Genomic DNA, 26,919 nt, shown 5'->3' with positions numbered 1-26,919 from the left:
TCCTTGATACATAACATTTAAATATTTAGACATATGGCAGGCAGGCCTCTCCATTTGTCCTTTTTCCCTGTGCTCACAAATGTCAGGACAGGATCTGGTGAAGACATAGATAAGAGAACACACTTTAAGAGCTTGGCCATGAAGAGCTGGCAAGAAGTAAAGTATTAGGGTAGAAAAGAAGTGTTTTTTCTTTTTTGTTTTTTCTTTTTTTTAATTATAGAAATTGTAGGTTTGCATAAAATACAAAGTTCCCGTATATCACCCTGTTATTAACACCTTGCATTAGTGTAATGCATTTGTTACATTCAAGAAAGAACATTTTTATAATTGCACTCTTAACTATAGCCCATCATTTGCAATAGGTTTCACTGCATTGTAGAGTCCTATGTTTTTTGTTTTTGTTTTTTAATTTTTTTCTAATAACATATATACAACCTGAAATTTCCCCCTTTTAACCACATTCAAATATATAATTCAGTGCTGTTAATTACGTGTTTAATTTTGTTTTGCTTTGCTTTAAGAGAGGAGAATCTTAAGCATATTTTTCCCACAAGAGGAATAATCCAGTAGAAAGAGCATCCCTAAAAAGTTAAGAGCATAGAATTTTAAAAAATATAGTGGTGGGGAGCAGATGTGGCTCAAGTGGTTGAGCACCTTCTTCCCACTTGTGAGGTCCCGGGTTCAATTCTAGGGAATGGCAAGGTCCAGTTCAAGCTCCATAGAAATGTGTGGCTGAAATGAGCTTAAATCAAGCAACCAAGAAACTTCTGTACTTATCCTTTATTTTTTCTTCCAGGAACTCTGATGAATACTACATACAATAAGCGATAAAGGATGTAAAGTACACGGGGGATGGAAATTAGTAGAGTCACTTGCAGTCAGCCATGATAAGTAAATTTGGTAACTTGATTCATGGAAAGAAATCTGCATTTAAATATGGCTGCCAGAACGGTTTAAATTTCTTTAAATCAAGATGTCTACTCTCTTATTTTTGCAATTAGCCCTGTAAATTTGAAATCATTTCAAAATATAAAGGTTAAAAAAACAAAGGGTCTAAATGTCAGATTAATGAATATAATCTTTTTTGACTAAGAAATCTTAGTCTTACTACAGTTCTCAAACTTGATTTTAAAACACCTAATCACTTCAAGAGCTGTTGTATCCCCAAGTACAGAGGCAATGGCTAGTGAAGAAGGGTGGTCCATTCGTGGGCCCTTGATATTGATGACTATGCTTATGAGCCTTTGCTCTTGAAATTGCAACTTAGCCTACTGTTGTAGGGTGCCTAGAGTTACCTAGGAGCCTCCATGTTGTTCAAATGGGGTCTCTTTCTAAGCCAAACTCAGCAAATAAATGGATTTCTTCCCCCTAAGGTGGGACATGACTCCCAGGGATGAGCCTCCCTGGCACCGAGGAATTACTACCGAGCACTGACTGGTGACACAACTGGAAAAAGACCCTGAATAAAAGGGGGAAAAGGTAAAGTCAAATGAGATTGTATGGCTAAGAGACTTCAAAGTGAGTCAGGAGGTCATCAGAGAGGTAACACTTATGCACATCTCAGCAGGATCTCATAGACAGCCAAAGTAGATACTACCCCAAATAGTGGGGCTCTTGAGGGCTCCAGAGACACCCAGGTCCTACAGTCATGGCAGATAGCTCCGGAGTTTGGTGCCTTGCCAGTGGACCCTACTTTGGAGTTTTTGTTCCCAAGTGTGCCAGAGCTGGACTCAGATGTAACTTCTCTACACATGCCTCTTCTGTCCCTTCTTTTGAACCTATAGTTGGTGCTGGAGTTGGTAGGTGTTGTCCAAGAGACTTGAATCTCTGGGCTGTCCATATGCCAGCTGGGCCCTGAGACTCAGCGGAGTTGTAATACCTACCCTTTAGTTCATTGGATTCACCCAGGACAACTAACAAGGAGGTGAGGATGTACAACCACCACACCAAGGAATTGAGAGAGTCTACAACCACCAGCAAGAAAGTCCCACCCATCAGCCATATGGGATGGAAGCCCCCTCTCAGTTAGAGATGGAGTGGGCATCACCATCAGAGAATCCTCAAGATAGTGGACTTACTGGTATTCTACTATAGACTTATTATGGTTCTAGTAATGGAAGAACTTATATCTTTGATGTGGAGACAGAGGTCACTGGAGGTACTGAAGTCAGCGAGAGGGAAAAAGAGTTGTAATAGGGGCATTTTCAGAACTTGGAATTGTCCTGAATGATATTGCAATGACAGATACAGGCCATTATATATCCTGCCATACAGGCCATTATATATCCTGCCATAACCTACAGAATTGAGTGGGAGTGAGTGTAAACTACAATGCAAACTATAATCCATGCTAAGTGGTAATGCTCCAAAATGTGTTCATCAATTGCAATGAAAGTACCACACTAATGAAAGAAGTTGTTAATGTGGGGAAAAGTGGGAGGTGTGGGGAGTGGGGCATATGGGAATCCCTCATATTTTTTGTAACATTTTATGTAATCTAAGTCTCTTTTAAAAATAAGTAAAAAATGTATTTAAAAAAAAAGAGCTATTGTAAAAGTGAACCCAAATATTCAAAACCTGTTTAAGTCTGATTCATCTTTAAGATGACTAATACATACGTGATCTGCCTCAGCATTTTGTTAGAGGGAAAAGTTGTGAAACCAAACTAAAAATATAAGATTTCATAATGTCCAAAAGCCCATAAATTACTATATGAAAGAATTGGAATCATTCTAAAGGGCCTAGGTAAACTGGATTTAAGCCATGATATGCTAATTCAAAAGGGAGAATAGAGATTGATTTTGAATCATGGGATCAAGGGTGTAGAACACGCAGTTCCATCTAAGAACACCCAAATTACAAAACAATATATTTATATCATTGTGTGTGTGTGTGTGTAGTCAGAATCAAGCTGAACACTGTGTTCTCCCACATTCAGTGGCACATTCTGAACAAGACCAGGGAAAAGCTATTTCCTTGTCCAAGGGCAACCATGTCTTCTGAATATGGACCCATATTCACTACCCATCCCACCCTACACTAGATACATGCCTCTTACTCTGAAGGGTTTGAAGGGGTAACAGAGGGTGCCAGGTTCCAGAATTTAACTCATTTCCCATTAAAAATAAGTTTAATGATTATTAAGATTCCAGGCTAGATTACAAAAGACTTTCAACCCATATCATAAACAAAATAGTACTGAATTGTTTCTTTGAAAATTATATCTATATATAATCTGAGTTCCACACAACTGACTTAGGAAAATAACTTTTTGAACAAACCAATTCCTAAATTGGGAAGAGTTCAGTAGTCCATTCTTCCTCCCCTCCATGCCATCCCTTATTCAATTTATCTCTTCATATAAAAGCCCTTTATTTGTCATACCTAAAGAGTCATTCATGATTTGGGGCTCACTCTGTAGGCTGTAATAGATCATCAGTTAGCCAGAAGATTGAGTATGACTTACCCTAAGAATGTGCAAACTGTCATCCTGTGCTGGAAGTCTACCACACCCCCCACCCAGCCCCAGCCCTAGGTTGTCTCCTTGGCAATGAGAAGTGTATCCATCAACATTCATCCTGACACCAGTACAAAGGACCAATTGGAGAGACTGTAGATGAAGGCAAGGAGGCCTTCTCCTGCAATTATCCAGATGGAAGGCAAAGGGGGCCAAAGGAGTGGCATTTGGAACAAGGAAATTGTGGCAGGTGATGAGGCAGAGGTAAAAACCATAGGACTTGCCAACTTATAGGGTGGGATAAGGGCACTGAGGAAGAGTTAAAGACCTGGGAATCTTTCTATCCTGCCCCAGTACACTATGCTTCTAATCTCTATTCTATCTAGATATGAGATTCCTCCCCAAACTAGACTGGAAGCTTGATGAATGATGAAGAAAGGAAACTTGTCTGATTCATCTTTTATTTTCCCAGCATCTACATACAACACCTAGCATACGGCAGTTTCTCAATACATGCTTGAGTTGTCACCCCGCCCCATGAGTAGGCCCACAGGCTTCTCTTAACAGAAATAAGACCAAGTGGGATTTCAAAACATGCCTTTCTTTGGGCGTCACATAGTCAGTGTGCATCCTTCCCCGACCACTGCACGCTCTGGGCACTGTGTTCTCCTCTGGGCTGTGAGTATAGCTTTAAAATTAACCACTCCTCCTCAGAATCCACCCAAGATTTCAAAAAGTTTTTCTCTTTTCATCCTACCACCACCCTATCCCATTTCCCTCTGTTCCCACAAATACAGCCCCCCTTTAAATGCATTTAAATATTGCTGCTGGTGCATTTTATCTGTATTTTGGCATATTCTAGCTATTTCTTAGTAAACCTAGGGGAGCGCTTCTCCTTTGTTCAATTATGGAGTCCTACACAATGTCCTCTTAGTATCGGTAGGCCTTCTTTCAAGGCCTTTCCAAACATTTTTTCTGTACATGAAAGTCAGTGGGTTCCCACAGACACTGTAATGGCTGAGCCCAGGGCAGAGTGATATAACTGTGTTTTAACCATTGGTACCTCAAGTTTATCCCCTTGATGAATAAGTTATCATTTGCCCACACATCTCATTTTTATGTAATAATTGAAAACTGTAGTTCATGTGCCCTATAGTCATAATTTGGACCGATTTAGCCTAAAAGAATTTTGGTAACCACTTGAATTCAATTAGAGTACACCTAAGACATTTATTCAACAAATATTTTATATGATTTATAATGTAAATAGTAAATATATATTGTGAAGGGCTGAGTATCATCTGTTAATCTAAAATTTTCTGCTGTTTAAGCTTCTTTCAAGTCATTTCTGATAATGTTTAGTGAGCCATTGCCTTGTTCTTAATAAGAATGCCCCATCCCCAATTTAACATCCAGGTCTTTGAGAAGGAAGGTGCCATATTAGCAGGAGAGGACCCTTCAGATAGGATCGGGACTTTGTTGGAGATTCTGGCTAAAGATTCCTCTGGGGAAGGGAAGGACAGATGCTCTGGAGGTCTGATCCATGTCTGGGCAGGTACTATGAAGGAAAGAATCCCCAAGTAGCTGTCTTGGGTGGAATAAGGGAGGGAAATAGATTTCTTCCGGTAGTACCTATAATTTGATATACAGTTTGATATAATTGGTGAATTCCAGAAAGAAATATTGGATATTGTTTGCAATCTGATCTGTACCTGGGTATGACTGAGTTATTCTTAGGACATGGAGTCCCCACCCAGTCCCCACCCAGTCCCCACCCCTTGGTGGGTAGAGACTCACAGATAAAAGGTATGGCAAAGGACAGAGTTGGAGCTTTTGATGCGGGAATTTCTGATGTTAGAGTTTGATGCTAAAGACCTAGGAAGTTAGCACCCAGAGAAAAGAGAAGCCAGCACCAGGAAGGAAGGAAACTTGAACCCAGTGAAAAGCAAGTCCCAGGAATATAGAAACCCAGGAAGCCTGAACCCTCACAGATATCGTCAGCCATCTTGCTCCAAATAAACTTTGGTGAGGGAAGTAACTTATGCTTTATGGCCTGATATCTGTAAGCTCCTACCCCAAATGAATACCCTTTATAAAAACCAACTGGGAAGTGGACTTGGCCCAATGGATAGGGCATCCACCTACCACATGGGAGGTCCATGGTTCAAATCCCGGGCCTCCTTAACCCATGTGGAGCTGGCCCATGTGCAGTGCTGATGCGTACAAGGATTTCCGTGGCATGCAGGGGTGTCCCCCGCGTAGGGGAGCCCCACGTGTAAGGAGTGCGCCCTGTAAGGAGAGCCGCCTAGCGTGAAAGAAAGTGTAGCCTGCCCAGGAATGGGGCTGCACACATGGAGAGCTGATACAAGATGACACAACAAAAAGTAACAGATTCCCAGTGCCACTGGATAGGATAGAAGAGGACACAGAACACACAGCAAATGGGCAGAGAGAGCAGACAACTGGGGGGAGAAATAAATCTTAAAAAAAAAGAAAAAAGAAAAACCAACCAATTTCTGGTATTTCGCATCAGCACCCCTTTGACTGACTAATACAGTATCCTAGAAGCAAACTTAGAAATCATACAGGTCTCTGAGAGAACATTAATGATCAATACAATTTTGTCAATTAATTGAATGCAAAATATGTTGAAGCTTTATTTCCAGCTTCCATTGTGTATTTTTGGTGTATTACTCTGTGTAGTTATTTCATCCAAGACCAGAAGGGATGGGGAAGATTATTCAACATTAAAACCATTTCTGCCACATTGACATTGCCCTACCCTTGTATGCACAGTTATCTACCTGCCTCTTCCATTGTTGCTACCGGTCCTTACTGCTCACAAAAACAATAGCACTTTCATCTGTGATCTCATGCAAGTATGCCCAAGTTTATCCAATGACTGGGCCCTAAAGCATGTGTGATGCATACTTCTATGAATTACTTTGGTTTTGAATTCACTAGAGCTAGCTAACTCAAGGAAACTTTACTTATGTCTCATTTCTTAATGACATAAGCCATTCTGGTTTTCAAGAAAATGACCCCTCCCTAATGTATCTGCTTATCAAGTTCCAATTTTTGCCTAAGGCTTAATAAAAAGAAGATAAAACTATACTTGATAACATTCAGTTGCCTGAAAGAGTTACTGCAGAAATGCATAATATATTACCAGAAAGTAGCTTAAATCTCAAATAAATGCCAACTTGTCCAAATAAAATTGACTGGCAAATTAACTGGAAATAAAGGTCACATTTTTCCATTGTTCCCCACATTTTTTTTTTAGAAAGAAAACATTCACACAGTGAAGGGAATCAGAATCTTTTTATTTCCCTAGAGTTATAAACATTTGTATCAAAATATTTACAATTATGGTATATGAAATATCAACCCATTAAAGAAGAAGCCAAATACAGTACTAGAACAACCCTCCAAAGTAATGCAATTACATGAGACGTAAATGTCACAGAAAAAAGTAAAAGACAAGGGAATACATGATTCACTCCAGGCATCATTTGACTTTTTAACATAATGCGAGTATCTTTTTTGATATATCTGATATGTAAGTATGCCTCTGCACACTAAGACAGCCTTTTATAATTGTATGATAATTAAATCATAGTTTAAAATTTCATCACCCCACAGTTTTTGCTGGCTAATCTCTCTACCCCAAGCTCAGGTTACTTGTGGGCCTGCACTCAGCATTCACTTAACCAGAATGAACATCAAGAAATATACTTAGTAATAGTCCTTTTACATAAATACCAGCAATCATGGCATAACAATTCCCCAAGAAGGAAAAGTATATAGGGATGATAAGAGAACTGGGAGAAGGAACTTAGGCAAGATATCTCAGATTCTCCCTGGGGTAGACCATCTTCTCAGGGTAATGAAAGAAATATCACCTGCCCACCCACCCCCAAAAAAGCCCTTAGGTAGAATCTGAGATGGCTTAAAATAGCTGCTCCAGGGAACAGCGATGCCTGCTTAACCAGGAATAGTATGCTACTTCTAAGTCCTATATAGAAATGCTCGTGTGGCAGCACAGAAGCTCACTTACCATTTGACTGGGTACCACAAGAGTCTAGGGGTTTGTTTTTTTAAGAAAATATGTGTCTATCACCTACATTTGTATTTACTTCATGGGAATTTTCTTATTTTCCTGGGAGCACAGGCACTCTGTTCTTACCATGACTGAAATTTAGTATCCTTAATACTTAACTATTATATAGCACCTTCTACCCAAGGACATGTTGCTTAGTTTTGATTTGTGTATGTTTTAATTCGTTTCCAGAATTGCCATGCCTTCACCTATGAAGGGATATAGGCAGGGCTCCTGAGAGTGGACAGCTCTAACCAGTGAGCTAGAGCTACCACTGAGCTCTGGAGCCTTGATCCCCAAAATAGATAATTAGACAAAACTTCCTCAAAAAGTTTATGAATTTAGAGGGAGAGTAATAAGATTGTATTATATGGAGCCATCCATTTCTCCCCCATTTTATTTAAAAGAAACATTGACTACATTGGGAGAGGAGTGTTAGAAACATGACCATAATGTAGCACTGTTGCAAGACTGTCCCTCAATCTCAAGGCCTTTGTGGTGCTTTCACCACTGCATTGGTCATTAATGGCTTTACAGAAACTCCAAAAGAGCTTCCCTGGCTTTAAAAAAGAGGCCTGGTACAGGGCAAAAGGGAGGCCTCCTTGAGTGATAGCTGGGTGAGGTCTCCTCTGGGCCCTGACCACCCCCAGGCCTCCGATGATGAGAAGTTCTCTTTCTTGGTTTAGCTAACCCACCAACTTGGCCTTCTAACTCTCTCTTCCCCCAGACCCCCGACCCCCATTTTGTTGCAAATTCCACGGAGCTAAGTATCTGTTCTAAAGAGGGACAATGGCTCCCTGGCCAAAGTCCTCCTGTGGGTACTTCAGACTAGCATGTGACATTTTATTTGGGTCAGAAGGGTGGGATGGCTTCCAGACTTAGCTTACTCAGCACAGAAACAATCTCTGATCTTGTCGGAGCTTGTACCGCTATTTTAACGCGTAGGTCTAAGGACCTTGGTACACCATCCTGAGTCCACCTCAGCTGTAGCCAGTGGTGTGGCAGCTGATGGGGCCCAGGCTGTGTGTAAGTGAGAACAGATGAGGCCAAGTCTGGTGGCCAGAGGGAAGCTCTGTGGCCTGCTTCGCCTCGAGGGAGTATCAGAGCAGTAACCAACTATTTGCTCCCACAGGCAGGGTCTTCATAGTGGGAATTCTCCTCAGTAAGCTTTGGGTTTGGACCTCTCCCAGCCTTCGTCCCCCTTTCCCACCCCACCCCACACCCCTCCTTTGGTTTTTCTGACCCAGCAACTTCCTCTTCCCTCCCAGATTCAACTGCTTCCTCCTCCCCACCCAGCCCCCCACCCACCCCCGGTCCCCATCAACTTGTTCAGCCTTATTTCTTCCTCAGGACCAGATAGAGAATGCCAATGATGAAACTGAAGCAGAAGCAGATCCAGGCCAGGATGAAGGAATAGCCGTGGTGACTCCCCCAGTAAAAGAGTCCCCGACCGGCCGCGTAGTGATGCGTGTAGATGGACACTCCAACCAAAATGCACAGCCCTGGAGGGAGCCAGAGAAAGTCTGCATTAAAACCAGAAGCTCAAAAGTAGCTTGTGTTTGGAGGTGCAGGGAAGGTGCCTCCCAAGGAGAAGCTTTTACCATGTTTAAAAGATGCTATTTCCCTCACTGGCAATGGAAAAACCAAATCTGGCTTTTGGCCCTACCAGGAGTTCCGGTGATGTGCCCTGGGCCGGGCCTGATCAGTTGTGTTGATAAATTAGGGGAGGCTGGGGCCCTCACCCCTGCACTGGTCTGTGTGGCTGCGAGTGTAAAATGTAACACGGCACGCCACGTCCACCACTCCCCTTCCCATCTGGACTCCAGCGTCCAGGCAGGCTGCTCGGGAACGGGGAGCCAAACTGGGTGTACTAGGGAAGAGTGACAGCAGAGTGGGTGCTGCAAGAATTGTGCGCACTGTGTTTTCAGCTCTCAGAGAACTCCCCTTTATTCCCCTCCCCAGGTGCCGTGCAGGTAACGCTTCCCGACAGGCTGCGCCCTGGCCCTTGGCAGCAGCGCCCATGAACTAATTTTAAACCAGGAAGCAGCTGAGGGTTCTTAATCCAAGCTGCCAACAGAGGGTCTCAAAAAGAAAGCAAATAACCGGAGGAGAAAGTCCCAGGAGGCCGTTCCGCTGGGCCACGGGGCTATCTGACGGCGAGGCCTGCAGCCCTGGGGCGGGCCTGTGAAGGCTTTCCTGGGCAAGTGGGAGGTGCCCCGGACGTAGGTGCCCCGGAAGTAGGTGCCCCGGAAGTACTCACAGCACACCAGCATGGTGGCGCCCGAAAGGAAGAAGCGGTTTCCCTTCTCCATGGTGAAGAGCTGGAACACGAAGACGGCGAGGGAGATGACGGAGAAGATGATGGAGAGGATCATGAAGGCCTGCACCGCCTTGAGGGCATCTGTGGGCACAGCGGGGAGAGCGAGAGCGTTAGGCCGGCAGGCCCGCGAGGGTGGCCGTGGCCCCGCCGGCCCGACCGTGACAACTTCACACGTACCTTCGTGCCCGTAGGATAGGCTTCCATCGCAGTTCCCACCGGTACAGTTTTTCCAGAGACCTACTGATATACTTCCCGAATTCGAAACCACCCAGACCTGAACCAGAAGAAAACAAAAGAAACAAAAAGTTCTTTAAAAACCGACCCCTCAGCTTTATAAAGAAAATAAATGGAAAAAAAAAAAAAAAAATCAACTAGTGCCAGGACCAGATCTTAAGCTAAACGGCATATTTAGCCATAGATTTCCAAGCAGCCTAACACTTGCAAGAAGGCGCCACTAAACCTGGAGTCACAAAAGTCCCAAGACATGAGCGAGAGCCATGTGTGACCCTCGTCTCTCTGGGCTTCAGCCTCTTCATTGCTTCAAAAGAAAAGAAAAAAATAAAGCCAACCACATTGGTTTAAAATGCTAAGATCCAAGAAATAGAAACCTGGGTGAGGATACTCGTTTTAAGTTCTCATAATTCATATACTCTATCAAGATTGTTTCCGGTAAGGGCCTGGCTAAGGAAAAAAAAAAGGTAAGGGAAAATGTTCACCTGGAAACAACTTAGAAATAGCAATGAACTAGGTGGTCAATAAGGCACTGTCATCCGAACAGAAGGATCAAACACTGCCTGTCACAACATGCAGAGGGCACGAGTAATTTCATACTGCAATTTTAAGGCAAGAGCTTTACGGTGGGGGTGGCTGAAAACAGAAGAGTGACCAAAACATATTCCCACAGGCCCACCAGGGTGCCAGCCTCCCTTCCTTCCTGCCCCAAGAAAAACAATGATCCTTCTGGAATGGAAAACGAATGCAAAGTCACTGTCTGCATGCACCAGCTGTCCAGTGCACATTGCTGGAAAGGCAAGGCAAGGGTACGGATCTCCTGCTACCAGTCAAACAGCTGCGGGCTGAGGCCCACATCAGGGGCTGAGAATTCACAAACACTGCACACCTAACGTCCATTAATATGGTTTGAAGTCATTTATCAGGCTTGTTATCCCGAGGGGCAGAGGGATTGGGATACAAAATGCTAAATTACAATCTGAAGGAGGCAGGGTGGGCAGGGCTGAGAGGAGGGCGCTGGTTCTTGCCTTACCCCAGTTAGGCTTAAATTAGCCTTGCTTATAAGCGCACCCACCAATGTTTGCAAAGCTCTTCTGTCTGAACCTTAACTGTTAAGCAGGGACCTCAACAGATTCTGGAGCCTTAGTTTATCTGTCTAGAGATGAGTGGCCTTGGTCTTTATGTCCAAGGACATCTTGTTTTTTGTGTGTACAATCAAAACAAATTGGATGCTTCAAATTACCACTAGAGGTCTGAGGAGCCCAAGGTTCAGAGAGAAAGGACAGGTGCTGCCTCCATATATTTTTCTGTGGTTTTGCGTGAGTGGGTTACCATGGTAGAACCAGGATAATCTTGCAAAATTTCACTTTCACGTGGTCATTCCCTGCTTGCAACTGAATCCGTCAGCCTGGCAGTCAAAGCTATACACCATTTCCTTCCAATCTCTCCTTCTAATCAACGTCCCAGAGAAGGAAGGGCAGTTCTGCCCTACTCGCCTGGGCGTCCCCATTATCCCCAAAGCCAAGCTTTGCTCACACTCCTGCCTGGAATGCACCCCCATGCTCCTTCCTCCATCCCTCTTTTGCCAATAAAAATCTCACCCATCTCCAGTCCTCCCAACTTCACAAGCCCCACCTCCTCCAAGGCGGCGCCCACTGAGGCTGAAGAGGCCTCCTTCACCCTCCAAGCGCTGATGCCCCATCCCGGGGGTCCACCCTTGCGGACACTTGCTTTTTATCTTCTTATTTAACTGCTTTTTATTTAACTATGTTTTTTCCCACAACTAAGCTATAACAGGGGCTGTGATTTAAATTTCTTTTGTAGTGCTCTAGGTAAATATGCAAATAATTATCGAGTGAATGAATGAACAAAAGGATGTTACTCACGTTGGCAATGGTGGAAACAAATAGCATAATACAAGTGGCGATGTGGACCACAAAGATACCAGCCAGTAATACCAGCATCTTGGCTTTTGGATAACTCACGAGCGAAGAGAGTTCTGAAAAGGAGAAACAAAAGGGAGAGAAGAGGTTACTGTCAGATTCAATAATACAATTCCACTTTCATGCATGCAGAGGCTGCCTGCTAAAATCAGGAGAAATAACATTAAAAACCATCACAGGTCCATCATAAATTCCTGAAAACACCTTGTTAATCTAGTTCCCCAGAGACCTAAATGCCTACTCATCTATTTATGCATACATAAAGGTAAAAATAACTCTGTTTCTTCTCAGGTATTTATACACTCACTACTCCAGCACAACCTCTAGCAAAAGAAGAACACTTTATGGCAGCCTTTAAATATTTTATTTTGTTTGTGTTCTGCAGGCCAAAAGTAGGGCTCTGAATTTTAAAAGCCTTGTCGCAGCTGTAATTTCCAAGTCTTTCTGTGCCACAATGCCATATAAATTTCCATTTTCCATTAGGGAAGTATCCATGCCACCATCAAACCGTTCACCCCAGCAATTTTAAAAGAGGCGAATGCCTTTGGCAGAATAACAGCTATTACTCAACATCCACACACTGAACAGGCTACTAATTTGATCCTGAGAGAGACCCAAAAGGTGAGCGCCACAACTTCTATTATTATAATGCTGTTTGGTGTTCAATAATTCCAACAACATAATTACTGTTTAATGGTCCGATCACCGACTGATGGAACATTTCCGTCTTGCATTGCTTGCCTCGAAGTCAGGTCTTTGCTATAGGGCTGGGACATGGTTTTTTATTTGCTATGGCTTGATATGACAATTCTGGGGGCTTTAGATGTGTGCTGCCTGAGATAGCACCAAATAAGCCTTCACCTTGTGCATGTCATTTGCACAAATTCCAGTCCTTCAGGACTCAATACAGAAGGCGGGCAAGTTCATAAATCACCGGGAACTAGCACAGGTTAAGAACGTGCACGGATAAACGAAAGCGTTAAGCCATACTCTCGCTGAGGAGATGAAAGGGGCCAAGGGGTTATCGTCACACCCAGGAAACAAGGAAGACTGCTGCCTTGATAAAGGTAGCGAAAGGGGTTCACGTGGGGGCCTCTGCTCGCCTTTGTATGGCGGCAGGAGTGCTTTGTCCCGCCTAAGCCACTAGAGGGCAGCACAGACTCCAAGGGGATCAGAGGAAGGGGCTAGAGGCTGTCCACACCCAGGCAGGGTGGGTGATGCATGTCCGCACCTAGGCAGGAGATGGCTGTGCATATCCTGCAATTGCCCCGCCCCTCTCTCTCACTCCACCTCAGTTAATTGAAGCTTTGACTGCGCTTAAGGCACTTTCCAGCCGCGCCAGGCATTTAGGAGAGAGCACTGATAGCATTGCAACACCGCAGGTGCCTTTTATCCTCACCAGGAGCTGGATAGACAGACTGACCCAGGGCGCACCACGGTGCCCAGCTCTGGACACTGAGCAGCAGGGACTGGCTTCCAGTGCCCACCCTGCCCGCCTCCAGCAAGCCCTGCCCTCCTGCCCCAGCCCCGCGCTTCCCTCCAACTCAGGCTTTTTTTTTTTTTTTAAAGGAATTTGTCCAATTTCTCTGTGAATGTGCTGAAGTTTATCCTCCTGCCTCAGGAGAGAGTTTGGAACTTTCATGCCTGCTATTGATAATCTCTCCGCACATGCCAATTCAGTTTTGCTTCCCTCGACTTCTCGCACAGCTCTACAGTTTTCTGCTTCATTTTAAAGCACAGTGACTGGGAGTCATATGAAGTTACCTGACCTCACAGGCTCTGCTTCTTCCCATGGAGAGTGGAGGCTGCAATGCCAGGTGTACAGGGAAGTGTGAGGATGAAATCAGGTCACACAGGTAAATCACCGCACACGAGTGGCACATGGCGGACACTGATAAGGGTTGCTTTGGCTGTGGTTATCATTACTGCTGTTATTTTGTGAAGCTGGGTAGCTGTTGGCAGCCCAACCCTGTCCATCTTCCGGCTTTCCCATGTTAAATGCAAATATAAAGCATCTGCTATCTAGTTCACAAGACAATAGGTACAAAATCATTTTGGTTCTCAGAAATTGTCATGATGCTGAAGGCTTGCGCCTTGGGTGGGGAGACCACTAAGAACTGAATCTCAGGAGAGGAGAGGAGAGGAGAAGGCTCACTCTTCCCAGCTGTGTCCCACCGCCCCGCAGCACCTCCAAGTTCACACCGTCACTGCATCTGCATCCCCTCGCCCCTGAATGTCAAACGTTGTGTATTCTGCTTAGTCCTCCTTGGGCTTTTCAAATGTCTTTTTAAATTCCTTTTACTTATAATTACAAATATCTTCCTCCTAATAGGGGCAAGTGGTTGAGGCACCAGGAATGGAGTAGAACACATCCAGCGATGCCTCTTCAGTGAGGCCCCAGAAAGCATTGTGGGATTCTCCAGGCTGTCGGGAATTCAGCAGCACTTTCTGTCCCCAAGGACTGCATACAAGCCAGAGTGAGCCTTCCCGCCAGCACCTCCACCGCAGCCCATCCACCCCACCCCCGGCACCTGAGTTCCTGGAGCTCAAGTCTGATCTAAGCCAGCCCCACCTGAGCTGCCATCCCCTCCAGGGACACAGGCTGGAGGAGTGGGTGGGGGAATCGACAAAGAAGCAACTCTCGTCTTTGATTTCTGTGATCCTGCTGTGTCTTTTTACCATGGAGGAAGGCAAAATATCTTAGGTTAGCAAGCGTTTGACTTGTACCGATGCGTGTGCCCCCAGGACAAATGACTGTTCCAGCCTGTGGTTGCTGTATCCAGCCAGATATCTCGGCTAACTGACTGGAGGTACAGCATAAAACATGAAACTTCTCCACCTTCACAGCGCCCCAAATTTGTGAGATTTTATTAGTATCATTCATTGTCGGCTTAAAAGGGCTTCCGTTTTTTTTCAATGGCCCGCCCTGAAGGCATTTTAAAACATAATGAACTTTTTTTTCCTTTAATTTCTGGGCTGGGTCATCCCTAGTTGCTCAGTCACTATAGAGCAAATCCCCTGTAGCGAAAACTGTCGGTCTGCCGGGGGCAATCTAAGGTCTTTTTGGACAACCATCTAGTGGTACCTAATGAATGGATGTCTGGGGGATCTATCGAAACAGCAGAGTAGAGAAAGGACAGCAGAGTCCATACTCTTGAGACTTCCACCCACCCATTATTTAGTGTAGCTTGGGGAGAGGGGTCCAGTCCCTGCTCTGGCAGTTCTTGCTTCATCCAAAGGCACTGGAAAGAGACCAGTTCTGAGCCTCTTGTATCATTGGGACAGTTGGCTACTCCAACTGTACTTTCTTAGCAGTAGTTTCACTACATAATAATTGGCTTCTCCATTATGCCTCTCTGAAATGCTATGTGAGGCACTCCCCAGTGGAAAGTATACCCTTAGTCACAGCCAGGCGGCTCAAACCCGGAAGTAGAGAATAACAGCCTTGCACTCGGGATACCGGGAGCGTTTTGTGCACCCGGCAGTCCAAAGGTTTGTGAGTTGGTTTCTCTTAGCAACAGGTTATTTGTGGTGCTTAGGACCCCCAACCAGCCATGGCCCCCAGAGGTAGTCAAGTCAGAGTGTTCTGGAAAGGTGGACCACCCACTCGCTATTCTATGTGGGGTTAGGAGTACATTTCCCCACCCACCATTGCTCCTGGATCAGGGTCTCCCCTTTAGCTTCCCCTCCCCAACATGTTTATCCCAGGAATGGTCTAGACTCCGTGAGGCTGCGTGGGAGACTGAGAAAGTACAGGGGCATGAATTTTGACTCTAGAGGTAAGTGATTGTTAGGACAAATGGGGATTCGGATTCTTGGAGTCACACCCAGGTTCTCCATCATCCCTTTTCTGTTCTTTCTGCCCTCTTGGCCCAGCCTGCCAGTTCCCTTTTCATCTGCTGTTTCTTAACACTGTCTCTCCTTTCTTCCCACACTGCCCAGACCATGTTACAGCAGCTATCTCTTCATGCTCCTGTCTCTAAGAGAAGCCTCCAACCACTGACCGTTCTAGTTTTGGATTAAGTTCTCTGCTAATAGAAAATGTATTGCAGTGATTGGAAATGATCCTGAGGATTGCAGTGGCTGATGATTGTGGCTCTAAATGGTTTCTAACGGGGGGCAGGTCATGGTGGTGGCAACCACCCTTTCCAGTTGTCTCTGTTGCTTCATTGCCTCCCTCTTACATTTTTCCTTTGAGAAAAATCAAAGGCACATAGCCCTGAGACAGCTCTGCATGGCCTCCTTGCTAAAACTAGGGGTCCAATAACTTCTTCCTGTTGTGGAATCCGTGTGTTTGTGGAACTGCCACTGGATTATTGGGGGCGACTCTTTAAGGGCCTATGTCCCAATAATTGGGAGTAGTACAACAGAATGGAGCAGCCAAAAGCCCATCTCTCCAGCAAAGGAAGTGGTGGAAATCCCGGGCTTGAGTCACTGGAGAACTAGTCTAAGCCTGGGGGCATCATATAATCAGAACCAGGGGGATGGGGACTGGGGGACTCTTGGGGAACTCTAATTTCCATGATTCATTTGAGAGTGGGTGAGATGAAAGGCAGAGGAGAGACAGTCTCTACCAGATGGCACAAGAGGATCTCAAGAGCTTGGCTAGTTCTGAGAAGCTCATCAGTCTGGCTGGCCAGAAGACAGTTCCATCATTTCCCTGGTAGCCTAAGATGGCCAGGCTCTTGCAGAGAGGAGAGCCCAATAATTTCCTATCTCCCCTTCTTTGTCCCTGCTTTATGGCCCCAAACTCAGAGTCATGCCATGGGTTCCACCTGCAGAGTTCATCTTGCATCCTTTCCTTTCCACTCCCATTGCCTCTGTGCAGTTCAGGTCCTAGCCTGGACCATGGCATCTCTCTCTAAACTCCTTCCCTTTCCTACGTCCCCCATGGGTTATCCATTCATATCACTCCTGTGCTCAGAAACCTCCAAACACTCCCCAGTTGCCAAGGAAGAGTCCAGATGCTTCATGCAGCCCAAGGAGTCCTAGGAATTTGGCTTCCATGTACATTTCCAGCCTTTCTTTCCCTCCCTCTCCCCAAGCTCCACACCCTTTACCCACCTCAGTTCTTGACCTGTACCACTCACCTGCCAGCCGACTTTAGTTCCACATATATCGCCCTCCCCCAGGAACCACCTAGCAAAGTCTTTTCAACCAAGCTCAAATCCTACCTCTAAGAAGGCTTTCCAGATGCACCAGTCAGTAGCAGTCTTTTCTCCCTGTTATGCCCGATATGCCCTTGCATAGCCCTTTATTCAACCACTTGTGACAGCTGCTGGGGAGCAGAATTTATGGATGTGCCTGGCTCCCCCACCCCTGAAGATTTTAGGTCTTGTGTCTAACTGTTAGCAAATAAATATCTGTTCAATGAACAAATAAATGAATTAAAGAAGCAATATTTTATGCTCTATGGAGGAAAAAACATCAATGTCAAAGTGACTGGAACCTTCATAATAAATGTGACCAAAATTCTAGAGGGAAAATGTCTCTTTTCTAACATACATGATGTTTAGTCCTTTATCATTCTTTAAAATAGCATACATTGGGGAAACGGACTTTGGCCCAGTGGTTAGGGCGTCCGTTTACCACATGGGAGGTCCGCGGTTCAAGCCCTGGGCCTCCTTGACCCATGTGGAGCTGGCCCATGCGCAGTGCCGATGCACGCAAGGAGTGCTGTGCTACACAGGGGTGTCCCCCGCGTAGGGGAGCCCCACGCGCAAGGAGTGCACCCATAAGGAGAGCCGCCCAGCGCGAAGGAGGGAGCAGACTGCCGAGGAATGGCGCCGCCCACACTTCCCGTGCCGCTGACGACAACAGAAGCGGACAAAGAAACAAGACGCAGCAAAAAGACACAGAAAACAGACAACCGGGGGAGGGGAGGGGAATTAAATAAATAAAAATAAATCTTTAAAAAAAATAAATAAATAAAATAAAATAAAATAAAATAGCATACATTACTTTAACTATATATTGAGCACTGTGTTATATATTTCCATAAGTATCTGTGTGAACATGTATTTCCTGAGTCCCTTTGGCATTTGAATATACAAGAGTATGTATGGATATATGGATACACAAGGCTATAACGTGTGTGTTGCTTTTGTTCAAGAGGACATAAGTGAATGCAGGAAAATGTCTTAAATTTCTAAACACAGTTTTGCCTATAGATTTAACTTTTTTACCTCCCTCTTTGAATTTATAGAATCTCTGAAAGGGGGCTTTAAAGTTCCTACTCCAAACATAAAACTTATCTACAAATCCGCACCAAGGAATTAGTCAGAGCCCATCCCCTTAGGTCCCAAAATCTCAATGATGCCATAACACAGTCCTGAGATTACTGCTGGACACCTCCTCTTATCTTCTCACGGATTGACAATTCGCCAGCAGTGAAATTCCCGTCTCTTCCGTGTATAACTGCAAGTTTAGAAAACAGCTTTCGTGCACCATCTGACTAAGACACGGTGCTTCCTCCAAGGCCTAAGATGAAAGGCTCAGCCCTGTCACACGAGCCCCATGAGTGAGCCCCATGAGTCAGCCCCCACATCCATGCCCTCTTCCTCCCAGTGTCACCGCCAACCGCTGCAGGGGCCCCCTCTTCCTGAGGGGACTGTGGAGGTCAGCGGGAAACCCTTTCTGTCCTCTCCGAGGCGGGTGTGTTCTCTTCTGAGTGTTTGTTTTGAAGTGTTTGTTCAGTTCCGACTGAGGATCATTTTGGTTGGCAGAATGGATGTCCATTTTACACACACCCAGACAAGGAAACAGTCCCTTTGGGGATGAGCCCTAGAGCATATGTCTGGAGGAGGAAAAGGCTAGAATTAAAGGCTGGCTGAGTGGGTGAGACCTTGGAGGCCGTTGTTTAAGTCAAGTGTCCTTTTCCATTCTAAATGTTGTTTTCATGTAAAGCTGGGAACTGATTTGTCTGTGGGAAACGTGGGGGGGGAAGGATCCTGAAAGAACGTCTCCTCTTGCCTCTGGATCCCTGCTGCCTGGGGCGAAAGGAATGAGCTTAAGTCGCACCTCGCTTTGTGCCTGTCCTCTAGGCCCCCATGTTTTTAAGTGCAGGGCAGTTTTTAAGACCAGGTAAAACACTGGCACTCGAGCAGCAAAAGGGACATGCTCCGAGGAAAACAAGTATTTTTTTCATGGTCCCAGGGAACACGGTGCCGCGTCTCCTAAATGTGGACCATCATCAATCGGGGCTATTATAGTTTTTCTGGCACTAACATAGATTAAAACAGATTCCCACATAGGTAGGTTTGAGGAACTAAGGAAGAACAAAGTTTTTTTTTTTAAGGAAAGGGCACTCTAATATTAGAGAATCAGGTTCTCCTCAAACTCTGCCTCTGACTAACCAACCACTGGCTTTGGTGACAGCGTAATCACTCTGATCAGTGGCTCCTAGGGAGGCGGGAGTGCGCAGTGTCTAAGAGCACAGGTTCTGGGTTCAAATCCCAACTCTACCACTTCTTAACTGTGTGGCGTATAGACCTCATAAGGTAAGGACTCAAGGGCCCATGCCTGACAAGAAGCAAGCACTTCTTGGTTGCTGGTATTGTTTTTATTCCTTTGTGTACAATGACAGACTTGGGCTAGCCAAAGGGGCTTTAAGCTCCTCTGGCAGAAACTGAGGACCAAAAAGTACGCTGAAGGCTGAGAAGTAGCAGGAATGTTGTTTTTGCTGATGTTCCCAAAGAGAACAGCCTCCCTCCCTTACTTCCTCTTGTCTTCTTCTGTGTCCGGGCTCAGGGGGTGGATGTGGGCAACATCTGCAGAGCCCAGCCCAGCCCTGGGCCCCAGGCCGCGCGCCCAGGACCGCAGCTGGTCCAGCGATCAGGCCACGTCCCCGGGGCAGGAGGGAGGCTTCCGCTCCCGACCGAGAGGAGTGTTCCGGCAGCCAGAACGTCTTCAGGGAGGGCTTGCCAAGATAATGACTGCGGCCTGGGAGGAAAACCGGGTGCGGCCCAGCCCCGGAGGCACTTGGGCGAGTCTGACGGTAGGTGGCGGCAGCAGGCTCCAACCGGCCGACGGCAGCAGGGAGGCGGGCGGGCCGCGCCCCCGGGGGCTTCGCTGCGTTCCCAGCAGAGCCGGCTCCGTAGAGGGGTGCAGGGTTGAGGTCATTCATCCAAGGCTTGGCGGAGGAGGAGGTGCCGGTCCGCGGAGGGCAGGCGGAATCAGAGCGCAAGCCCACCTCTCCCAGCCTCCAGCCCCGTGGTCTTCCTTCTCTTCCCAACTTTGTCCTCAAGTTCAGCAGAAGCTACTCTCCGCCCTGCTCTTCCCACCGCCCCGAAGCCATCAGAGGGTCTCAGAGCAGCGCCATCGGCAAAAACACGGGTCTTTCGCACAAAGGCTGCTGCTTCTTTGTGACCAATTGTGGAGAGGGTCCCCAAAAGACCCCGCCCGATCCCGCCCGCCCTGCAGCCCTGAGCCAAGGGGCAGCTCCTGGCATCAAAACCCCAGCCCCGGCTCTTCCCACCCCCACCCCCCCAAGCACGAGGCGCTCTTCCCGCACAGGGAGGCACTGCGCCTGCTCCGGGAGCTTTCTCCTGCACGGCGGTGAACACACCCGCCCGCCCACAAGCCACTGCTTCAGAATGGTACGTTTGAAAAAGTTAGCAACAGCCGAGATGCTGACCTCTCTCTGGTCATCCTTTCACAGGCTCCTAGCAGGGATCTCTGATCAGAGGAAACAAGAGTCTTAAGTACCAGGGACCTCATTTCTCTTGCAGCTCTGGTCTGACCCCTCTGAAAAGAGGACAGATGTCGGCAAGTTCCCGCCTTCTTGGCACAAACATTTGATGAAACTCAAATGATACCAAGGACATATTCACCATGCTCAAAAATAAGATGCCTGAGCAGCCGAGGAGCTTCTTCGGCGACATGGAACCTAAAGACCGCCCCGAAACACCAAGTCTGTGATCCCCAAAAAAGAGGGCGCGGCGTTAGGAGTGGAAGCACCAGGCTACTCCCCTTTCTCTTTCCACTCGGCTCTTTCCTCTTCTAGGCCTTTCCGTTTGCCTCCTCCCGCTCCCCCAGCAGGCAGACCCCTGGAAACACACGGGGAACCCTGTGCCCCCTTTCTCCTCACACCTCGCCTTCCCTCCTCTCTAGGTGTCTTTCACTCTCATCCACACCTTTACAGCCACACCTTCGTGCTGCAGGGTCACCTTCCCAGAGAAGAGGGTGGAGTTTCCTTCCCAGGCCCGGCTCGGTTTCTCCCCGAGCCTGAGGGGTTCCCGGTGAATTCCTTGCTGTCGTCAGTCTCAGCAGGCTCGGATGGGCTGCTCCTCCGCATCCCAGCCGGCACCCTGTACGCCGAACACGTCAGGCGACTTCCTTCTCTTCCAAGAGCTGTGCGACTGTCAGCCCCACAGACACCCTGCGCGGATGGGGCACAGGAGGCTGCCCGGGTCCCCAAGAGTCAGGAATCCTCTGGAAAGTGCCTCTCCCAGTGCACATTGACTTGTTTCTCTTTCCTGCCCTCCCTCACCACGAGCCCAAAGGATTTCCCAAAATAAAAACGGTAGGACCTGACAACAGGAGAATTTCAGAGGCGCAGGGGTCCTGGAGACATCCAATTTAATGCCCTCGAATGAGCGAAGCGGGCAGGCGGCAGGGCCAGACCCCGGCAGGGCCACGCAGCTTTCTGGCCCGCTGTCCTCCTCCACCCCAGGATTCTTGTCACAAGTTTCAGCCTGTGCAAAAGCCCTCTCTATTTTAACAAGACAGGCTCAGGAAACTCAAGGGCTGCCCCAGCCACGCCGGGCCAACGGCAGGGAAGGAAATGCTGGCCAAGCAGTGTGCTACCGAGGGAGGAAGAGCCGCCCCCCCGGCGCTTGTGTTTTCCAGTTTCCGTGACCGTCCCGGGGAAACAGAGGGAAATGGTGTTGTCCAGTCAGGGCACCAGGGCCCGGAGTGTCACAAAGCGTCGTTTGGGGATGTGTTTGTGTCCGGGAGAGGGTGCAGGAAATTCGAGTGGACGCATAATGTGCACTGTCCTTGGGCTCCCTTGCTTACCGAATAGCAGATACAGCCCAGAAACTGGGGCTCATCTGGGCAGAACTGGGAAAGGCATCGGAAAAGGGCAGCTTATGGTCAGAGATTCCAGGAGCTTTCCCGCTTTCCCTAGGGAATGCTACCGGGATTGCTGGGCAGCCCCCCCCCCGACCCAGGCCACACTCGACTGGCAGCTGTTCCTGCCACGACATGCCGGAGGGTGACAGTGGTTGGTGTGGACGTGAATTAGGGAACAAATGACGGGACACGCCACACGCCCTCGTGGACGCCTTGTGTCTGGTATCGGATGGGTTTATCCACGGCCCCTTCGCCAGCAGCCATGGGTGTGTCCTCACGCTCTCTGAGCACGTACACCTGAGGCTCTCCTGTCACTGCGCCTCTGCACCTGTGCTTACACCTGTGGTGAGGTAAAGGAACCACGTTCACGGATGCAGAAAATGAAACCCTCAGAACCAAATCATATGGTGTGCTTGCCCACGTGCATACTTACGAGGCTTCCTTAGGCAGCACAAAGGTGATACAAGATAGAGCCGCTGTGTGTTATTCACTAAATATCAAGTAGGGATTAAATTTTTAGAGGAGAAGGAGCCGTGGGTAGAGCACCAGCAACAGAAAATGGACTACCTATGTTCTGGGTCGCTCCAAGACCACAGACCAGAGGCAGGCAGAGAAGTCACAGAGAAGCCAGAGGCTTGATTTTAAAAACTCTCAAAGGTCAGAGCTGCCCAGCAAAGGGGAAGGGGCCCAGACACGCGCTGAGGCACTGAGAGCCCGCCTGTGGGAGTTTTAAAGAGACGTAAGATGACCATCTTTATAGTAGGAGATTGAGCTGAGTCGTTCTCGAAAATCCCTCCCAAATTTACAAGTCCATGAACAACAGGAAGGATGCAGCGAGAAACTCCAGGGCCCTTATCTGTGGCCCCTTTTAGCTACGTTATATGCCCTGCGGCTTTGACAGGAATGGTTCTGCCTCATCTAGGACCCCTCCCAGTTCCCAGACTCAGCCGTCTCTCCGTGGTCCCGAGCGGCCCAGCATGAACGCAAACCCCCGAATCCCCCCAGTCCAGGCCAAGAGGAGCCTGCTCCCCGGGTGGTCTCTGTGGAGCAGGGGCGAGGCCGCGGGCTGGAGGGGCCTGGCCCGGCTGGGAGGGAAGTGGGAGGGCTAAGGCCGCCGGAATCCCTCCAGCCGTGCGCAGATGGGCGCCTGCCCAGGCCTCCTGGGTGGCAGCCAGGGTCTGCTGGAGGGGTGGGGTCTGCTCTGGGCTGGGCCCGGTGGCCTTTGGCCAACTCCCAGGACGGTTGAGGCTGGCTTCTCCCCACCCCCACCCCCCACACAAGGCAAATTCTGGGGGGTCCTCTGACCAGAGGCCAGACAGGATGTCCTCGGCCCTCCCGACAGCGAGCCACCCCCGCCCGCTCCACAGAGTCTGGGTGGAACTGGATCTGCCTCTGGCGGGGAGGGGGCACCTCCTATTACAGTATTCAGTATTGTCAGAGACTAACAGCTGAAACCCAGAAAAACGCCCGCAGCTGAGGGGCTCTCTCGCCACCCCACTATTTGGAGGGAGGACAGAAGGGGGGAGACAGAATAGTATTTTTTAAATTGCCCTTCCACTCCAGGAAATAGCAAGCAGCATAGATTCCCATTTAAAAAGCTACAGTATAAGGGAAAATGTTCCACAAATACTGCAATTCATAATGATTTACACCCCAGAATCGTCAGTGTTTCCTATTTGCTGGCAGCGTAAAAATTGCTTATTAGCTTGAACCTGCAAACTAAAAGATAAGCGTTTTATCTTCACAGGAGACCATAACCATTACTTCCCTCAACACATCTGTGTAATCTGGATATACACATTTTAAGCACATATAGGAGTTCCCCTCGTCTGGAAAACTTGCCCTTGCACCTATTTAACCATTTCCCCCAGGTGCAGTTTTATGAGGAGACGTCACTGCTCAACAAACACAGGCTGATTACATTTAAATTTTCTCTCCCCACGTACAGCATTTCTGAAAGAAAACCCTAACTTCAGCCGACAAGCTCAATCTTGTCATTCTCCTGGTCTTGTTTGTGTGTGTTTGGGGGGTGGGGAGGGAATATACCAGCAGCTGTGTTGCAATGGGCCACACCTGAGTAGATACTCAAAATGCTAATCTAAACCAGCAAAAGCAGATAGAAAGCCTGCTTTTTTTCATCTCTCCAGGGTCACCTCACGATTAGCCCAAGTTTTTACATTTGTATAACCAGGTATTTGGCTACAGAAAGAAGATAAACATTCAAAAACAATCACTGCCTTCCCTGCAGAAAAATTCCACATGCACCTAAAATAACTCTATTATCATTTCTGAAATGCAGCTGTGGCTAGGGTGGAAGCACAAAGCCATTCAACAATTTTACAGAAACAGAAGAAGTTCTCCTACCCCACCCTCTGCTCCAAATCCAGTCTCCCTTCCGCAGCCTCCACATCTGGCCAGGAAGAGAAGGTTCTTTGGAACTCACCACAGACTCCTGAGTCTACCAAGTGAACCCTCCTGCTTTTTTTATTTGAAAAAAATAAAGTTGCCTCTCTCTCACTCCTCCACCTCCTCCTCTTCTCCTTTAACAGTTTCTCTAAACAAACCAATTCCCCTCCCATCCTGGGGAGAAATTTCATCTAAAAAAATTTTTTAACGCATTTAAATAGAAGTGAATGAACAGCGATAGGGTAGTAAAAGCAACTCTAAGAGAAAACTGAAAACTAGACAACTCTCCCCCATCACCCAGAAAAGACCCGCAAACAACCAACAAGCAAAGAGTCCAGCCCCGAAGCAATCGGAACCAGCACGGAGGGGTGGAAAACATCTGGCAAGTCCACTATGCCACTTCCAAAGCACGTAGCGCTTCCTCCATCAAGAATAGCCGAACCGGGTTTGTTCCCAAGCCCCCTGCTCCCTTCACATCGTCAAAGATGACAGCCCAATCCTGTCCATTTGTCCCCTGGTTCCTCCTCAAAACACCCTTTCCTGGACCCTGTGAAGAAAATGGTCCTTCAGTGTCCCCTTTCAGCCAAAGGTTTCAAGAACTCGATTCCCAAAAAAGTAGCAAAGGAGAAAAGAAAAAGATGAGGTCACGGGGAGCAGCAGCGTGGAAAGTAAGGGACATTGGCTGGCTTCCTTCTCCCAGGTGTCTGCAGCTGTCCTACCTTGACGATCCCGGCGAGCGTGGCCCTGAGTGACAGAGCTGGCAGCTGCCTGTCCCGCTGGCCGGAGAGGTACTGTGGCTGTGCGAGGGAGGGACCTGCCTCCCGAGGTTATAAGTTTCCTCCCCCTGTGTGTTGGGATGTGTGGTGGGCGGTTTCTTTTCCCTGTTTTAAAGGAGTTTCTATGAATCAGTCTGGCTTTGGAAAAAAAAAAAAAAAGCACAGCGGGTCGGTGAGCTACGCCCTGCTGGGCTGGCAGGCGGTCAAGGGCGGCCGGGAGCCACCGAGGCCACGCAGCCCGGAGGCTCCCGGTGACTCAGGCTGGGAGACCACAGTGGAAAAAGGAGGGGCCCGGCTCGGGCCGAGTAAGAGGAGTCCCACGACCGAATCTGTTTACCAAAGCCCATTCTTCAGCAGAAAGGAGCCGTGGGCAGCCGGGAGGCAAAGTCCGGGGTTCTCCGGCCACAGGTTCGGCCGGGCAGGGGCGGGGACTCCCTGCCGGGGAGACCCTCGGTCATTACGGTCATTACCGCCGGTCGTTCCCGTCCTGCCGCCCCACGGGCACGGGCTGCTGCTCTCTCTGCCGGGAACCGTCAGAGTTCGTTTTTATTTACCTCCCTGCCTGGCCGGGCGCGGCCTTGGCGGCAGAAGGGGGCACCCCAGAGCCCTCGGCTCTCAAGGATGGGGTGCTGAGGGCGCCAGCAACTCCGGGTCTCTAACGACGCTCTGCTAAGGTCCGTGTGGAATCGACCCACGCGGGGAGGAAGTCCCCCGCTTAAGGACTTTGCTCTCTGCTCCCCACGTAACAATCACCTGGACCTTGCTCACAATGTCCCTTTTAGTCAGCTGGTGGCCGGGGCACCCCAACCCTCCCTCCACCCCTCCTCCCTCACTCAGCTCTAGAGCCGCCAGGGTCTTAGAGGCCATCGATTCCCACAGCCCCGGCAGCCCCCAGAGAGGGGAAGACCCCCCAGTCCCCGCTCTGGAGCTGGAAGGCCTGGGTTCAAGTCCCACACTCCATGTCCCCACTGTGTGACTTTGGGCCAATCACTTGACCTCTCTGTGCCTCATTTTCCTCCCATAAATTTGGGACAGTGCGTACCTATCTCCTAGGGCTGTGGCAAGAGCTAAGATGGTTGGCTCACAGTTAACACAATAAATGCTGGCGGGGAAGCAGATGTGCCTCAATTGGTAGAGCGTCCACCTACCACATGGGAGGTCCAGGGTTCAAACCCAGGGCCTCCTAACCCATGTGATGAGCTGGCCCACACGCAGTGCTGCCATGCACAAGGAGTGCCCTGCCGTGCAGGGGTGTCCCCCGCATAGGGGAGCCCCATGCCCAAGGAGTGCACCCCACAAGGAGAGCCACCCCACACGAAAAAAGCTCAGCCTGCCCAGGAGTGGCACCGCACACATGGCGAGCTGACACAGCAAGATGACGCAACAAAAAGAAACACAGTTTCCTGGTGCCACCAAGAATGCAAGCGGACACGGAAGAACACACAGTGAATGGACACCAGAGAGCAGAAAAACGGGGGGGAATAAATTTTAAAAATAAAATAAATAAATGCTGGCAATAAGGATTATTTTACTGAAGAAGATACTCAGGCCCGGGGAGGTAAAATGACTTAGCCAAGGAGACACAGTAAACTGGTGGTAGCAGCTTAGGGCTA

The 26,919-nt window shown here is 48.0% G+C and overlaps 1 protein-coding gene across 2 annotated transcripts; it reads right to left on the bottom strand.

The window, feature by feature from the left end:
- Window positions 1–6,759: 6,759 nt before the first annotated feature.
- EMP1 (epithelial membrane protein 1) lies at window positions 6,760–25,460 on the bottom strand. Of its 2 annotated transcripts, none has more exons than XM_004460333.5 (5): window positions 25,250–25,460; window positions 11,994–12,106; window positions 10,054–10,150; window positions 9,817–9,957; window positions 6,760–9,058 (listed from the first exon to the last, which is right to left on the bottom strand). In XM_004460333.5, the coding sequence occupies exons 2-5, from the start codon at window positions 12,069–12,071 to the stop codon at window positions 8,892–8,894; spliced, it is 483 nt and encodes a 160-aa protein (XP_004460390.1). In that variant the 5' UTR covers window positions 12,072–12,106; window positions 25,250–25,460; the 3' UTR covers window positions 6,760–8,891. The 2 variants fall into 2 exon arrangements, with proteins under 2 accessions (XP_004460390.1, XP_058138805.1); XM_058282822.1 differs by lacking the exon at window positions 25,250–25,460 and adding an exon at window positions 24,489–24,549.
- Between the last annotated feature and the right edge of the window lie 1,459 nt (window positions 25,461–26,919).

This window comes from Dasypus novemcinctus, chromosome 20 (genome assembly GCF_030445035.2).
Source record: "Dasypus novemcinctus isolate mDasNov1 chromosome 20, mDasNov1.1.hap2, whole genome shotgun sequence".
Lineage (NCBI taxonomy): Eukaryota > Metazoa > Chordata > Mammalia > Cingulata > Dasypodidae > Dasypus > Dasypus novemcinctus.
Note: the sequence above shows the minus strand (reverse complement) of the source record. Positions and strands in the feature narration are given on the sequence as shown.

Coding starts and splice junctions, on each gene's coding strand:
- EMP1 (XM_058282822.1), bottom strand. CDS start 24,534: ATGTGGAGGCTGCGGAAGGGAGACTGGATTTGGAGCAGAGGGTGGG. Junction 12,107..24,488: donor GATTTGGAGCAGAGGGTGGG/GTAGGAGAACTT, acceptor TCTCCTTTTCAG/AACTCTCTTCGCTCGTGAGT. Junction 9,059..9,816: donor CGCCACCATGCTGGTGTGCT/GTGAGTACTTCC, acceptor GGCTCCCTCCAG/GGCTGTGCATTTTGGTTGGA.